The sequence below is a fragment of the Manacus vitellinus genome, unplaced genomic scaffold (genome assembly GCF_001715985.3).
Source record: "Manacus vitellinus isolate BGI_N305 unplaced genomic scaffold, ASM171598v3 scaffold_2_pilon, whole genome shotgun sequence".
NCBI classification, from domain to species: domain Eukaryota; kingdom Metazoa; phylum Chordata; class Aves; order Passeriformes; family Pipridae; genus Manacus; species Manacus vitellinus.
In genome coordinates, this window is record NW_021940208.1 from 15,169,450 (window position 1) to 15,187,611 (window position 18,162).

General features: G+C 37.1%; 1 protein-coding gene across 1 annotated transcript in view; it reads right to left on the reverse strand.

The window, feature by feature from the left end:
* Positions 1-18,162, reverse strand: part of MIPEP (mitochondrial intermediate peptidase) — a 73,000-nt gene that overhangs the window by 28,419 nt on the left and 26,419 nt on the right. The window contains exons 13-17 of the mRNA XM_029960900.1: positions 14,906-15,059; positions 13,882-13,959; positions 12,676-12,880; positions 9,037-9,146; positions 4,410-4,484 (exon numbers count right to left, since the gene is read on the reverse strand). Coding sequence (XP_029816760.1) covers positions 4,410-4,484; positions 9,037-9,146; positions 12,676-12,880; positions 13,882-13,959; positions 14,906-15,059 — 622 coding nt within the window. The remainder of the gene's footprint in view (positions 1-4,409; positions 4,485-9,036; positions 9,147-12,675; positions 12,881-13,881; positions 13,960-14,905; positions 15,060-18,162) is intronic.

Consider the following 18,162-nt stretch of genomic DNA (forward strand, 5'->3'; position numbering starts at 1 on the left):
TATCCAAATTCAGCATGTATTTTATTTGCTCTGGATGCAAAATGTATTTTCACCAAAATTGTGACTGTTTCTATAGGACCATATTCCTTCTGTCTGAATAAGCTGTCTTTTAACATACAGAACCTGGATAAATCCTTTGACGGTGTCTCTTGACAAATGATAAATGTGAAAATTGATTTTTTTTTCCAAAAAAAAAAGAGGATTATAAAGAGAGGGGTGAATAAGCCGTGACTTGCAGGAGCTACTCCTAGATTTTCTGCTTGCTTCCTACATGGCTAATGAGGAAAAAAGAGGTCAGTAAGACTAAACTTGCATAATCACCCATTAGTGGCATTGCAAGTTTTGTGTCCTACATAGCAATACTGAACAAGACATTGCACCTCTACAAACCCAGAGTAGGCAGCAAGTTATCTGCTCAGAGGATAACTCCATGAAGATGCAACACCAAATGGCAAACAATAATGAGTACTTTATTTTTTGAAGCTAAAATTTTGCAGGGGTCTTTTTAAATTTTCCATCATTATATTGATAATGTGAAAAACTAAAAATCTAAAGATAAACCTAGACTGGACTGTAAAAACTATAATATTTTTTACTCTTATCTTAGAAGAGAAAGAGGTTTTACAATGCCTTTGCTAATACCTCTCATTCTCAGAGCTGGTCTCTAGAACCCTATTCAACACAGTTTAACAAAAGCTACAGCATTTATGATAGCAAAGGTGACTGAGAATATGACCAACAGTAAGTAACATGAATAGACCCAAAAATTACATAATGTAACAGTCCTAGAAAGTTCACTTTCTCCTGTTACCCTAGGCCTTTGTGACTCTGCAGGAGTTATTTCACACTGACTTCCCTCTCCTCTCTAAAAAACCCAAACCAAACAGGAACCTCAGCATCCCACAACAGATTTTAGCATTCAGCTTCAGCACAACCTTTATTCTCTTTTATCTATCTCTCAGCTTTGTTAGGACCAGTTTGCAGTTACTCCTCAGTGTTCCTCACAAGATGGAGCGGACTGCACTGCAGTGGACCTTCTCTAAAGTGACGCTGAGGGTCAAGTAGTTTGTGGTCAAAGGCAGAACTCAACTCACAGCTATGAAGTGAGGAAATGTCAGCTGAAGGCCGGTGAAATGGACTGCCTAAAGAGCAATGTGGTGATAGGGAAATGAGTCACTGAAGTCAGCTATATGCTTTCCCTTGATCCTGGCACATGTAGAGTGTGAGAAGAAAGCTATGAGCCAGACCACCTGGACAGCACAGTTAAAAAAACCCCATGCCTGGAAATAAACTTGGATGAACTTTCTACCCATAAACATTCCCATCTACAAACCACAGCTCTGTGTGTTTACACAGGCCTTTGAAATGGGAAAGGGAGACACATCCCAGGACCACAGGATTTTAGGTGATATTGCTGAGGAGCAAGCTAATACTTAATATTAAGCAGCAGCTAGAAGATGATTTCTAATTTCAGTAAAACATGTTTCTCAAAAGACCTAAAAATATGAAAAGGCCATCAAATAGTTATCTATCTTCATACTGTCTCTCTATTTTGCACTTACATTGATATTTATTAGTTTCACTTGATTCCAATTCTTTCTAGCTCCTTGTCTGCTTAACAGCGTTTATATGTGAACACTTATGCATTTTCCAGTGAAGTTACTACTGACTGAAAGACTCCTGGGACTCAATCTGCCTGGCAAAAGCCTTAGGAGAAGATGCGTGAACTCTCCTATCTTTCCTCCTGAGTAACTGATTACATGACCTAAAAGAAAATTCAGAGGTATCATAGTTAAGAAAAAGCAGCAGCATTTCTTACTTTCACATGCCAATAGACTTATTTTCTCAACAGATCACAAAAGAACCTTCAGGTGTTTTCTGTAGTGCTGGAATATTTTTTAGCATTTTTCCTTCTTTTAGAGGTCAAATATGGTTTACATAGCATCTAGTCATCAAGATAGAATATAGTCTTTGCGAAGTCTGAAGGAAAGGTATTAGAATCATCATTCACAGTTTTTTCAGGTATATGCACTAGTTAGCACAAATATACTTTGGCAACCGCAGACTACAAGGTATTTTTCTTCAATTATTATACCTCTAAATCTGTATGAGTAACAGTATGTACTTCTACAAAGGAACATATTAGTTTTATATCTGCCATGCAGTCAACTTCTCTGGGACATTTTTTCTGAATTAATAAACAGAACAGCCCCGCCATCTGTTTCTTTGAAATGAGTGCACACTTCTGCAGGTTTTATATTTGGAATCTTCAAAAACATAGTGCTGAAAGTAGGAAATGAATAATACTATTCAGTGTGGCACTGTGGTCATCTGGCATGAGTTGAAACGGGTTGAACATTAGTTGCACAAGAGTAATTTGAGGGCAAGCAGCCTGCTTAATCACTGCATCACTGCCAGCACCAGTCAATCATTAGGCACCCATAGGAATTTGAGCCCACCAGAAGGGGATGTTCTCTCCCCAGTTCTTAAGTCATGGGGTGTGGAGTCACTCCAGGACAGACCCTACAGGGGCCCCAAAAGCAGCTGAGGGCCAACAGCAGCAGGGGGACTGCACAGCCCAACAGGAGCAATTGATGCGATGACCTCTCCTTTTGGAATCTGCCATCTGTCGCACCGCAGGACAGGGAGGCCATGTCACTTGGGAATATATCTGCGACTTACAGTGTTCTTGGTATACAAGCCCATTTAGCCTCCACACTGCCAATTTGGTCTCAAACCTTGACAAGATTATGGCAAATACATATTAAAAGCTGAAAGGAAATCTGTCAGATCTATAAATAGCTGTTATGGGTGGACACACTAGGAAAGAATGGGCACATGTGAAAGGACTTGATCATCACTTTGGTGGTTACTAATCCACACATGCATTGTGCACTCATGAATATAGGTTCACAATTAAGCATTCGCAGCACAAATTTTATTTCCATCTAGAATTTTTCTGCCCCCAATAAAAACATCCTATATGAACTATTTATATTCTTGCCCACATTCTTTCTAGATTATCAGATATCTCTATGAGAATCTTCCAAAGCCAGGAGTGTGCATTTCAAAATCAGACCTGCAGAGAGGGTGCAGTTATATTTGCATGTCACAGAGGTATAGCCACAGATAGCACCCTTCTTGTTGACACTTTCTCAGCCAACCCTGGCTGCTGACAGCCAGCACTGCACTGAAAGCATAATTCAAAAGTCCATTAGGTTTAACCAATGAAGAATACATGTATACATTGAAAACAGTGTTCAGTCTGGCTTTAATTAGTGTAACTGACGTGTGTACAATTTACAGGTCCACACTCCAGACTTCTGATTAATTTTAAATTCCTTCAAATAACTGCACAGAGCAAACTGCCAATATTTAACTGAGTTTTAATTTTAGATCAACTTCAGTTAACCATTGCAACTCATGCTTGTAGACAGGGTTGTGATCATTTGGAAACTCCTCAAAGCGAAAAATTACAAAAAATCTGATCTTTAAATTTGTTTCTTTCTACATCTCAAAAATAATAACTAAACTTTACTAAGGTACTAGCAGAGTTATCTCACCTAAACACCAGGTTAACTGTAAAAGGAAAACTTATATGCTTCTGGCTTAAGGCAAAACAAAGAAGAAAACAAAATCACAAAAATCACACAGCAGAAACTTCTAGCACACTAAAAGCAGCCAAACTTGCACTGTAAAAACCCTTGACTGGATGCTAATGCTACAGTACACATCGGAGAATTGCTGTTGTACGACAGAAAAAGACCAAATACCCATTTTAGACAGAACCCTAACTTCCCTTACTTTCTTTGAAGAACAGCAACACTGATTGTTTATGTGAATGACTGATCAATCGCACCTACCCAGAGAAAATAAAGGTTTATGAATTTAGTTAGTTCTCCTAACACTGTGAGAGAGAAATCTTACATGCTTACAGCTCAGCCAGCAATTCCAATGTGATAAATCGTCACTTTCATAGTGCAGCTACAGAAGACAAGGAGCTCAAATCACGTTGTACTAAATAAACATGATGGTTTGATTTTTCTAAGGTGGCCTGTATCTCTCAGTCCTGCAACATTTTAATGATTTCAGGTATCCAATATGTCCTCTACTTCAAGTTCTCCATAAATGATTCCATTAATTCAAGAATTCAATCTTAAAACACACATGGGAATTCTGATAATGCTAACATTTTCAAAGCCATGAGTTTCATCATATTTTCCTACAGATTTAGACATTTAGCTTGAAGTAGACAGCACAGAACACATTCAGAAAAACAAACATGACAATTAAGAAAAAAAACAGATAATGTGTCTACATTAAAATTAAAATTTGGTAAAATCATAGGAACCAAAATATGTTCTTTAAGTTCTGAATAGAGAATAGAAACTAGAATGCAAAGAACATACCTGGAGTTGCATATCAGCTGCAGCACACACCTTTTTGGACTCACACAGTCTTGACACCATGTTTTTGGGTAGTGGCTTGAATTAAAAAAAAATTCAGATCACAGAATTATTATACATTTTTAAACAGGATGGTAATTACTAGAAGAGGCTGAGGATACAAAAAAACTTGATGGTAATAAAACCACATTTGAAGTACTTTGCATTGAGGAAGGAAATCTCATTTGTGGAGCAAAGCATTAAACAGTCAATTAAGATATCAGCAGTAATTTACATAGCAATAGAGAAATCACTGTGTCTCTGTTTTTCTATAAATTGATGTCATATTCCCTTATATGCCTGTTAAAAATGTTATTACTATCTTTAGAGATAAAGAACAGATTGGAGCAGTTAAAGCCCTCCCAGATCACTCTGCCTTAACCAAATGAATTAAACAGGGATAAAATAACTAGGGTCTTGCTAAAATATTAAGAAAGGTACTACAAGTTGTACAATGTAATATGGATGCTCACTATTAAACCGGACTCTAAAATCATACCTATGCTTTTTATAGTGTGTTACAGTGTTTGAGAAATAATACAAGAAAGTCTATAGATATGGCAGAGCCATATGTTTAGATTTGGTCCAAATTATATGACTTCAAGACAAACAATGTTCACAGGATAAAAAATCCAGCTCAGAGAAGTTACACATAAGTGAAGAAAATATTATTAATTAACTCTGTGGAATCTGGAACTTGAAGCAGGTAAGAAAAACTATCAAGTTGCATGGCTGTTTATGCAATACTTGCTAACACTTTTAACCTCTTCTCCAAGTCAAAAGTTAGCTGGGTCAAGAATGGTATAGAACAACATCCACTATTTTGCCTGTCATATATGTGCACAGCTTTTAAATTTCAACACACAAAAATGAACGAACAAACACGAAGCCTGTCCTGCAGTATATCCTTGTTGGGCCAATATTACCCTTCACAAATACAAAAAAAATTAGATTAAATTGAAAGAATGATAAAGAGATCACTTATTTTTCCCCGAAACACCTTTGGAATCTTAAGATTTCAGGGAAACAAAATTTTACTCCAGAGAGTTTTTCAGAGATCACTACTGTTCTCTAAGGTATGTTTCTGTGAATGTCATGCACACAGATATGCTGAGGTCTTGAACTCAGGAAGATGTACTGTTTCAGGCAATAGAAACTCTTCCTCCTTGCTTCATTACAATCTCACACAGCCCATTGATAAGCAGCTGAGTGAAGGAAAAAAAATCAGCATGAGTATTTTACTTATCCTAAAAGATGAGCTCTTGGATAAAACCAGAATGCAACAGTCATCCTCCTTCTAAAAGAAAGACAGCCTTCACAGAGCTTTGGTTACAACTCTATTAATTGAATAACCATTCAATTTTTTAAATCTAAACACTATATGCTTTACTTTGCATTCCACTTTTCCATCCTTCTCTTCTAAGTAATTTGAAGGTCTTGGAATGAATTTTTCAGTATGTTTTTCATGGTAGCTAAAAGAATTCCCTGTGTCCCAAAGCACTCTTAACTCCTTATTGTTTTGTAGTAACTGCAATACATTACAATTGTTAACTATCTGTGGGCTTACTTTTGTAATCATGCTAATACAATACTGTCCTTGTAATTCCATCTCTGTGAAAAATGAACTCAGTTCAAATTTGAACAGCTGAAATGCTGGCCTTTGTTAAAGAGAGCCTCCAAAGACACACAAGCTTAAAATGATTTAGCTCAGACCTACCACATATCTGTGCACTTAACAACTGAAATTAAACAAACAAACACAGTGGTACAGAATGGTACCCATGCACCAGATTGTCTGCTTAAGCAGACCTCACTTCGGTATGGTTTGACTCATGAGCTTACCTGACTAATTCAACTTTAGTAACTAATTAACGCAGTCCCCTCTATTCCTTTTTTTTATCTCAAGGATTTTCTGTTTTGAGTTATCTTTCAGATGGAAGGAAAAGTAGGCTTGCAACTTTCTTGAAACAAACATTTTTGTACTGGCCAGGTTTTACAACTAAATTCGAAAGACTTGCTCCTTTTGCCAGAAGAGCTTGCAAGCTTTGTCACTCCTCTGTATTTAACAACACAACCATCAAAAATGGACAGAAAGCAGATACAAGCTTTCTGTAAACTTCAAGATACTTTGGACCACATCCTCATGATCTACATCTAAATGTTGAATGCATTCTCATCTTTGAAAGCCTGCCAACCAATTTTTTTCTGCAATGCTACTGAAATACAGTTTTCAACAGTCCACATGTTTTAATAACCAAAACACCTCTTCCCCCCCTCCTCTTCCCATAAGCATAAGCAACAATCCTAAGTGTGGATCATCAAGAATAAGTCCTTCTACAATTGGCTTTTATAGCAATGGCAATCATAAGCTCAGACTACACTAACAAGTTTCTCTGACGTAATTCTGTTCAATAGGACTGTTAAAAATTACACAACCTGAAGTCTACCCGCAAAAACGTAGATGCAGCAATGCCAAAAGAAGGATGCTTTTTCAAATTATCTGCATGGCCTCTGCCACAGGCTGGGTCGGTAGAAAGCCTTCCTTCTGTCAACGTCCAGCAGAGCTACGTTGGTGTAGTTGTTGCAGAAAAGATCCTTCTCACACAGAAAAGCTCAGTCTCTTAATTCATAAGAAGAAACTCAGTGGAAATTCTCATACAAAACAACATTTGGATTAAATGGTTTTACAAATGTCACATTTTAACTTTTTCATCCACCTTCCTTACTTCCCCTTGAAAAGGGGGTGAAGTGGACTCATTTTCTTTCAAATAACTAAAAAAATGGAGGAAAAAAACAAAGATTGAATTTCCTATTTGCACAACAAAAAATTAATCAGGGAAAAAGCGGAGAAAATAAGCCCCAAAAAGATCTCTGCGAAGTTGTAAGAAAGGTGGGATTTTCTACTCGAAGTACTTTGTAACATATACACAACAGATAAAAGTAATTAGTATAACAATCACTAAATTTCAAGAACAGAAAAGATTACTTCAATCTATTCATATTTAAATGGCAGACACAGAAATCCGATATTAGGTTCTTAAAATCAGCTTAGATGAACCAGTATAAGTAAAAGCAGATTTATATATGTTGGATAATGGCTTAAAAATCCATTCCAAAATTTTCAAAAAGCAATTAAAAGGAAGCCATCTAAAGCCCTCAAAAGCCACAGAGCAATTTCAGGCTCTTCTTCTCATCTTCCAGCATAATCCATTCTTGCCCCCTTCAAGACTGAATTTCTACATCAAACTTCTCTCAATTGCTCTCTGAAAGAGGAAGATTTCACCACCAATAAACAGAAGAAGTTTATGGAAATGCCAAATGGGACACAGCGTCTGGTTCTTAGCTTTTGCACTGAAACTAAACATGGTTTAGATTTGTTAAGTCATTTTGAAAATATAAAGCCATAAATAATGTTCCACAAATCTCTTTCAGATGTTTTAGTGAAGCTCATTCTCTAAACTCATATGCAGTCAGATTAACTCCATGCTGTTTAAACACTACATGAACTTTACAGAGAACACCAGAAAGCAATATTTCAGTATGTGGACTCAAACATATAAATGATGAACACTCCTGATCTGGGTACACTTAACTCCCAGGTTTCAACAAGATCAGTGCAATCAATTCTACAGAAATGGTTGCTTTGTTGCAGAAAAAAAAAAAAATATTTACAGAGCAAATTTCTCAGACAGTATCCATTAAAATAGAAGTTAAGCAACATATTTTCCTAACTTTTCAATGGAGGCAAACATAATTCTACTTCCACAATACTGAAATACACTGAATGCTTAGTATTGGATAAAAAGCTTCAATGAAGTGTAACACACCAAACAACTTAAGAGGCATTTTTGAAATGTCTGTACAAATACAAATAATTTTCTGCTGCCATATCTTAAAGCGATCACCAAAAGTCACCTTGTTCCAAAGAGCACTGTTCTTTAAATATTCCACAGAAAGCAGATCCTTGCAGGAGACTGATACACAATAGCTTCATGTAAAAAAGGCATCAGAGTTTTAATGCAGAGATGCATTAAAAATGCATCTAACCGAATCTAACTAATCCTAATTTAATCCTAAATAGAGCAGTATGGTTTTCATCACAAACTATTTCAATCATCACCGCATACTGTGTTAAAAATGGGAGTTTTTGAACACTGCAGATCCTTTCCATGATTTTTTGTCCATGATTTGGTACCTGAGCTTTATTTTAAGATAGACTTTAGAGAGTTCAGTGATTAATCCTATTTTTGTCATAACTTACCTGTAATTAAATTAAAATATTTCAAATAATTCACACAGAAGTTGTTCACCTACTACACTAGGTAAGAGAAAAAAGCCTGAAATTTTTAAGTATGTGATTTGAACCTTGGATATAAGAATCTGGTATTCTTTTGCAGATTACATTTATCTTTTCTGCAATGACAATACATACATTTTTTTCTGAATAACTGAAATTATAATATTAAAATATTTTCTATCCATTGTTTATTTCTACTTTAAACATTATTGATAAATTACAGATGAAAATATTATTCTTTTCCTAAATACATTAATTCCTATTTTCAATATTTTACACATTAGATTTCCCTACCTGTCCTGTTTTATAATGCCTTGCAAACTGGTTAACCACTCGATAGTCATTTGCAAAGTACTCCATCAGAATTGAGGGAACTTCAGCAAAATCAGTAGGACATCTGGTCCCTAGAGGTAGAATAATTGTACATATTAGCATTTGCTATTTCCATTAACACAAATAGTTAACTCTCCCAAAAGGTTTTGCAACTTTCAGTTTGGACTTTTGGTGAACTTTAACGTTCTTTCATTTATTAAGTCAATATTTTATTTCCATTATTGTACATATTGCCAGAAAAGCTTCATTATAATCCTACACATTTTACTATAAATCACAAAGTAAAACAAAATATTTGAACAGCTGGGTGAGGCACCTTATAAAGCTCTGGATCACACCCTTTTTAAACTAAACCAGACTGTAGCCAAACTGGCCCTACATGAAAGACCAAATCTATTTAAGTGTCCTAAACCTAAATTAAACTACAATGTAAATAAAACTCTGCCTTAATCCCATTCACAGTTACAATTTTTAGCTTCCATCTGTTTGCTGAGCTTACTTATGTTTTATATTAACCTCACTTTATAACACCAAGTCATTCATTCAAGGAACAATCTTGCAGATTGAAGACACTGTGTAAGTGCAGTGAGGTAATATGTTAGTATTTTCAAATAGTACTTTCCCAAAAACTCTATTTACACTAATCTTTATCAGCACCTTACACAATGGAAGTTATTAAAAAGCATAACACATCACCAAATCAAAGTTGAATTTTTAACTTCTGTATTAAAGTCAGCAATGTAAAAGTTGTTGCTTTAATAATGGACCCACTGCGTTATTACCTCTATCCCTGTCTGCTAGAGACAATATCAACATTCAAAATCAGTCTTAAATCTATGTAAGCTTTTACTATTTTTTTGAAGACTATTTTTTAAAATCACTCATTTCATCTTCATAAACCCTTCTCTAATTTTTAATCTTAATTTATAATATGTTTATATTCAATGTTTTCAGACAAATACTACTCTTTAGTATAAACAGCATTTGTCACACTGTTTTTTACCTCCTAAATTGAGAGAAACCATCTTCTAAGAGCCATCATTATCCAAAGGCAAGATAAAGTCTAAAAAACTATCCATTGCAGTTCTTCACTGTACTTGCTTCAGATTGAACTCACCTTCAGACTAGAGACACAAAAACTATGCCCAAGATTGCATGAGGTTTCACCAGTATCTTTACCATTCTAACACGTACTGCTGTTACATACAGCTCCAATGCAATTTCAAACCACATTTGACTGTTTCACAGACACATTAGCTATATGCAGTTCTGCATTACATAAAACTGTTTTTCTGTTTCTCCACTACTGCTGAAAAATCCAAGCATAAATTCTCTTTGTACTCTGCAAATGCATGATGTGCACTGTGTAGTTCTGAATTATATTTTACTTCTAAGACTTTAGTATCCAGTCATTCAGCTCTTATGCAATACCTCAATCCGTCTTTTGTGCCATCACATTTCATTAGTAGTCTTTTTTTGTTGTTGTTTGAAAATAATTTTCAAAAAGCCTAAAACAAGGCAGGTCCCAAGACAAAAGCCTGCAAAACTACACCAGTCTAGGTATTTATGCTTTCTCGGTGCTCCTTAACAAAGTAACATAATTCTTTTAATAACCATTGAAGAAACTCATGATTTATGTTATCTGAAAATCAGAAAGGTAAAAGGTTGGGCAGTTATCTGGGATAAGTTAGCCCTCCTGTAAAACAAATGTAGGTATTCTATACTGCATGATAAACTGAAATGGAATTCAAGGCTACATTTTGAAAAATCTTATACATACATATGCATGAAACAACCAATAAATGCATATGGTAAAATGAAAGATTAGCTTAAAAAGAAGCACATCTTAAGTCAAAACCATATAGTATTATCCAAGTTTTGGGCCCACGGAGGGCAGGATGGGTTCCTGAACATTTGGGAATGTAATCAGAAAAAGAAGGTGGGAGAGAGCAGGAAAGATGTCAAATACTCATCTCATCTCAACTAGAATGTCAAATTTTTTGTTCTCACGATAGCCTGCAGTCATCTTGTTTCCATACTTTGCCACCCTAGTGTTTCATGAGAGGAGATGGCCCCTAACAGACATCCCTGGGACAAGCCCTTTGACTGCTAAGCATTCCAAATCCTAAAAAAAAAAAAAAAGATTCTCTGCAGAAACAACACCACTGACCTCCAGTGCTGCTTTTGCAATGCTAGATCTCGAGTTAAATCCTCTGGGATACAGGACTGCCTGGAGCTAAGGCAACACTGAAACCATACACAGGGGTTCCTGGAAAGTCTGAGGTCTCAAAATTAGCCGTTTCCTGCCCCTTTAAGACTTTGACATGCAGACACATGATTCAGCACAAGAGAACTCTCACCAAAGCAGTTACTTTGGGCATCTAAGTACTCCTGCAGGTCAAGATGAGCAAGGCTATATGAGTGGAAGCAGTGGGGGAGGGCCCTTAGCTGTCCCAAGGACTACACAGAGCTTATACTGAAAGAGCTCATGCTGTCTTCAGTTGTTTTAACCATGTCCAGTAGAGACATACTCAGAAACAGCTCAGCATATTTTAATTTTATGTGGAAGACTTAAAAAAAAGTATCTTTTGCCTCTGGCTGCAGAGGTATGTATTGATAAAATATTAACTGTACCACAGACACCCCTTTGTATCATTAGCCTAATGTAAAAATAGTAAAACATTAAAAAAAAATCTTCAGACAAGGAAGTCGCAATCGCATCTGTTCAGTTGTGGGCTTTTTAATAAGTAAATGTCCACTGCACTTGGGATTTTCAGCACACTGTTATAGAAAAGAATATACCAAGCTGTCCACAGCCAAAAAAAGTAGCATGCCAAGCAGCCTTAGCCAGCACGTCTTGGACCCATTTGCCACAACTGCAGAAGGCTATAGAAGCCAGCAACCTGTCAGCCAATACACTCACTGCCACTACTTGAGAAAGGAGCCTAAATTAAAAAAGGCAATATTCCTTTCCTGTGCATCCAGTAAGCTGTGATTGCATATTCGTTTGTGTTCACTCATGTATGACTAAAAGGCCCACCAGTTAGTCATGCTTGCAAATACAGTATGTTTTCAATATATCAGTTTTGCTTTAATCAGAATCAACTAGAAAAGTCCTGGCTTTACAGATTTTTCTATATTGCCAGTGTATGCTCTTTGCAAGACCTAATTCACTAATTCTTCTTCATTCAATTTCCTAAATCATTTCCAACCCAGATACAACTTTAGTTTAATCTATTTTCAATCCTCCAAGTGTTCCAACAATTATAAACGCCACATAAGGCAAACTTGCAAGAGTGGGTACCAACAACAGAACAAAGATCAACAGTACATAAAGAAGAGGTGCAAATGCCTAATTCTTATTAGAAGAAGAATAATATTCAAGAGTTGTTTGGTTGATTTTAGATAATATCTGAGGACCTGATACTGCATTTTCAAGTCTTCAAAGGTGTAGAACTATCTGCATGACTCAACCATTGCTAGTTCGTACTCTCTTTTCCTTGTTTTGTTCTGATTTTTTTTTTAATCCACTCTTTTCTTCTGGAAATTAAACATTTAACTAAAACAAAACAAAAAAAATCACTGTTAAAGCATTCTTACCAGTGACATGCTGGTACCGAGTTCTTCCCAGCATAGAATGCATAGCATGTCCCATTTCATGGAAGAGATTCTCCATCATGCCAGGACTTAATAGTGTTGGTGCACCCCTTGCTGAATGGGGAAGGCTAAGCATAAGAACAACAACAGGTAGCTGGTACTCTCCATTTTCCCTTAGCCTTCCTCCTCGAACTGTAAAGTGACAATCCTTTTCAAGATAAACGCAAACATATGGACAGCCAATGTCATTACATCAATGATATTGAAACAATTATTAAATTATTAAATTAAACCTAAATTGTTAAATCTAACCATATACTCAGTTACACAAGTAGAATTCAATGATCACTAAGAGTGTTGTTCAATAGCAGCTCACTGTTTCTCCATCTTTATTATTTGTTTCAAATTCATATGGAAATTACTTTATTCCATAAAGAAAACACCATGTTGCTCTTAGAAAATATTGTTTTTTAGAATTATCAAGACCTCTCAGTTTTTCTAAAAAAATATCACAAGCTCAAAGAAATTTACTGATGTGTCAAATCTATAATGTATAGATTAAGTTTTCCTCTCACTCTTCAGCAATAACTTCATTATCTTAATACCACGCAGCACTCCTATTGTGAAAAATTAGCAAAACAGAGCAGTACATTAAGCTAATGTAGATTTAAAATTTGTCCACTCATCACCTCACTAAAGGTGATAATTTGTAGATGTTTCTACTGAGTGAAGTGTGTACTGTAGTGCATCATATAGTAAGTATACTGGCATCAGATAGTGAGCAAGCCACAAGTTAGAACCATTTACAGTTTTAAGTAGAATTTTGAATAAAAATTAGTTTTCATTACGAGCTTTTACCTTTAGAGAGTGTAAATTTCAGATTGTTCCTACTTATGAACACCAGAAAATAGGTGTTTAAATATCTACCATTTCTCTAAACAGAGTTCTGTGACATTTCATAGTGCCTGTTAGTCTGTACCACAGAGTCTGAGTTCAGCCTACTGAGAATGTTTTTTAAATGAATGGTTACTCACAAAAAAATATATTACCTAAAAGCACATTTCGAGCTACAGACTTTCCCTGTTTAAATTTAATTTATTTTAAAATCAAGATAACTTTTACGAAAAACTTACACTAAACATAAATGGCACTAATGCTACACTCATTACTCAAATAAAACCCACACTGAAATCAGATAAAAAATGTTACCTGATGTGGTTTATCAGGTCGTTGAAAGAAGTCACAATAGATGTATCCTAGCAAACCTTCAGTTTCATGAACAACAGCCTGAAGAAAAAAAGAGTATCATTTCCACAGTGAAAGCACTGATGTGTAAATTGAAGACACAATATTCTAATTCAAAGATATAAAATTAATAAATGCCAAATGAACTGGGAATAATTAATGTAAAATCAGTTGGTAATTTTAATTGAAAAAATTATATATAGAAAATTCACAGCTTGTCTCTCAAACTACAGACATTTCTGCATTTCACTCAAAACTAATCAGTCACAGATCAGTATTAAAAGCAGCCCTCAAATGTCAAACAGAAGCCAATTTACCATGGATATAAAAATAGAAAGAGTAAGGAGTAACTAAAATTGACCCACAGGATATAAAGAACAGCAGCTCTTGCTGGAGGCTGGAGGTGGAAAAGCACTGGAGAAGATCTGGCAGTCAACAAATGTAGGGAAGACAACAGAGGAACCTGGGAACTTGATAAGCAAGTTATTGCCCAAGTTACTGCCCAAGTTTTTATTTCCACCCACCCCTAAAAAGAGGGCAGAAAAATAAAAGGCATAAAAATCAATCACAAAGTAAAGATGACACACAGAGTTAAAAAAATGAGGAAAAGACACATGACTGCTAGGATCCACACCTACAGCATTCTAGTCATCTATGGTTATCTACAAATTGAAACTAAAAAAACTAGCAGGGCTCATTCAAAAGGACATCTTGAAAGGTACAGCAATAATCTCCAAACAGAAAAACTGCCTCTGATTCAGGCACCCTACACAGAGATATTGTGAAGTTCATAAAATACCAAACATACAAAAGACACTTTGAAAGTATAAAGCCCCTGAGGTCTAACTTGAACTAAAATTAGACAACTAGTTTGTCCTTTTGATAGGTGCCCAAGTAATTTTAAAAAAAAATTTGACTTGGTTCACAGGAACACGCTGCCTTGTCTATCTTCCCTTTGGTTTCAGACGCTGGGAACAAGAATACTTACCAACTTTCGAACATCTTCAGACCAAATCTCTCCTCTCTTTGTCTGCTCAGCATAAAGGGAGATTCCTAACAGCTGACTGAACAAAGAGTTCAAACCTTCCATGCATGCCCCAAGAGAGAAAAATGGACAGTACAAGCTAGGATCAATGTTGTACCTAAGGAAATACAAGAATCCCAAATCAGTCAGTTAGCAGAGCTACATAAACTACCATTTGCACCTTCAAGCCATAGGACAAAATACACTAATTCAGCCCCAAGGCCGTTACTAGGCATGCTTTATTTTTCAAATAGTGAAACTAAGTCACAGGCTAGTTATGGCACAGAGCTTAAGAGTAACGTGATTTTTCTTATACTCAAATTTGGACACCAAATTCAACAGATGTTGACTATCATTTTCAGAAATGTAGTGAACATGTAGCTAAACAGACCATGGCAATACAATGGGTGGCCAAGCTGTGGCTTTTGATCCACAAGAGGCCACTGGCACTCAAGTGCCTTTCCCATGCCAAGGCTGCACTGTGTGACTGATCAGAAAAATGAGCTGGTTTTGGCTGTGGTGTAAGCCAAATCCTCAGCTAGGGCAGGAAACCAACTGGTAAGCACTGCTGACTCTGCAGTCTTGTCTTTCACTATTTCTTTCAGCGATAGAAACACTAAGGAGACACAATCACCTCCCATGCACAAATCACACCCCAAGCTCTGGGGACTCTCTTGAACCATGTAGAAAGTATCTTGCAGCTTTGGGCCACATGAAGATTTTAGTATGTGACATGGATTTCAAATATGGCCAAGCTTCCTGAGCCTGTCCTCAACCAACTATGTTCAAGACACTGGAGCACAGAAGACAATCATAGGAAGGAAGACACCATACATCTGCATGCACACATATAAACTGAGAATGAACAAAAAGTAGTTCAGAGATGTATGCAACCTATAAGTGGGCTCAAACTTCCTGAGGCTCTGACTCTAAAAAGTAAACACACTACAAGTGTATCAAGCAGACAAATGCTTTGTAAACTTATACCTTTCACAAGCTGCTCAGGACTACACAACTCTTTGGAGGCAACAGCAAAATCAAAACTGGAATCTGCTTGCTGTGCATGCACCGCAAATGGCAAAAATGTTCTTGTCTCCTCATTTCACATACAAAGTCCAAGTGTTATTTATACCATTTTCTGGAGTCTAAGACTAAAGACTGTTTAACTCTAGAGAATCACAGTCACTCCCTTCTATCTTCTTTCACACTCTTGTGCTTTTGCTTCTTTGCTTCTAGCATCGGCTAGACTACAATAGCTGGACACCAAAGACGAGAACCATGCTGTTTTATGGTCCATGATCAAAAGACTTATTGACCAGCTGTGAAAGAGCCAGCTAGTCCCTATTCACTCACCTATCCTTCCTTCCTTCCCACTTCCACACAGAGACGACCTAAAAATGAAGCCCACTGGGGATACTGCATTTGCCAATGTGCTGCTTACAACTGCAGCTACAATTCACTACTCAGCTTCACTGCACTGCGAGGCACAGCAGGGTGAGTTACTCCTCTAAGTGGAGTTAATCCTCGAAGCCACAGACATGTTAAGGTACAAGATTTTGCTTATTTTCACACTACAAATGCAAGAAGCTAAAGCCAGAGTATTCCATTCTACTTTACTAGAACATAGAAAATAAAGCAGATTTTGCCTCTACTATACTGACACACTTCTAGATGCATAGCAACACTTGAATTCACACTTTGCATGCTTCCATACACACGTTTTCCTTCTTACTCAGAAAGTCATTACACCAAAAGAACAGAAAGAAGCATGATACAAATCAGTTTAGATCAAGTTAGATTAAAAGACTGTAAGCAAGTCTCTAAAAGAAAGCAGAAGAGATGAGTTCATTTCCATGTAAGCCACAGACATTTGGAGTACAGAGGACACTGATTCACACACAGAGTCCCCCCAGAAGTACAGAATTACAGGGTATGTGCTGAATATCTGGAGAATTTTTAAGTCAGCAAGTCCTCAGTATTGCAGCTCCTTCAAGAGTGGCGTTTTTTTGAAAACTTTAGCAGATAAATGTCTCCAGACTCCTACAGAATCACCCTCTGATCACCTTCTGCCCAGATTGTTACATGAAAACTTAAACCCACCACTAAGTGCTTCAGCCCTCCTGATTCTACTCTGAAGCTCTCCCTGCATACAGACTACAAGACCTGCGAAAATGACCCTTCTTTTAGCAGCAAATCATAAGAACTTCCATAATAGTCTAGGACTGTTTTTTGTCACATCACTTGATACCACATCTGTCACATTTGATACCATCATCCTACATAGCAGTATGATGATCAGTAGCACAAAGGTTGGAGGCCAGTAACCAGCAGTACACTCCAGGGGCCAGTACTGGGTCCAGTCCTGTCTAGTCATTGGCAGATGACACCAAACTGGGTGTCAATCAAACTGTCCACCAAATTGGCTGATATATCAGAGGCTCATGGTGCCATCCAGTGGGATCTTGACAGCTTGGATAAATGCGCTGACAGGAATGTCCTGAAGTTCAAAAGAAGTACAAAGTCCTGCACCTGGGAAGGAACAACCCCCGGCACCAGTATATGCTGGGGGACATCCAGCAAGAAAGCAGTTTTGCAGAAAATGTCCTGGGCATCCTCGTGGACACCAAGTTGAACATAAGCCAGCAATGGTTCCTTGCCACAAAGAATGGTATCCTGGGTGCATTAGGAAGTGCACGGCCAGGAGGTCTAGGGAGGTGATCCTTCTGCTCTACTCAGTACTGTCAGGTTGGAGTGCTGTGTCCAGTGCTGGTCTCCTCAGTACAGGAGAGACATGGACATACAGGAGAGAATGCAACAAAGGCCCACTGAGATGACTGAGGGCCTGGTGTGTCTCTCCTATGAAGAAAGGCTAAAAGATCTGGGACTATTAAGCCTGGAGAAGATAAGGCTCAGAGGGATCTTATTATTAAGGAGTATATATTTCTGAAGGGAGGGTACAAAGAGGACAGAGTCAGGCTCTTCTTAGTGGTGCCCAGTGACAGAACCAAAGACAATGGGCACAGATTGAAATATGAGAGGTTTCATCTTAACATCAGGAAACAATTTTTTTCCAGTGCGGGCGACCAAACAGTGGCACAGGTTACTCCTAGAGACTGTGGAGTCTTACTGCTTGAAGATATTGAAAAGCTGACTGGACATGATCCTGGACACCAAGCTCTATGGGACTCCGCTTTAGCTGGACGTTGGATCAGACAACCTCC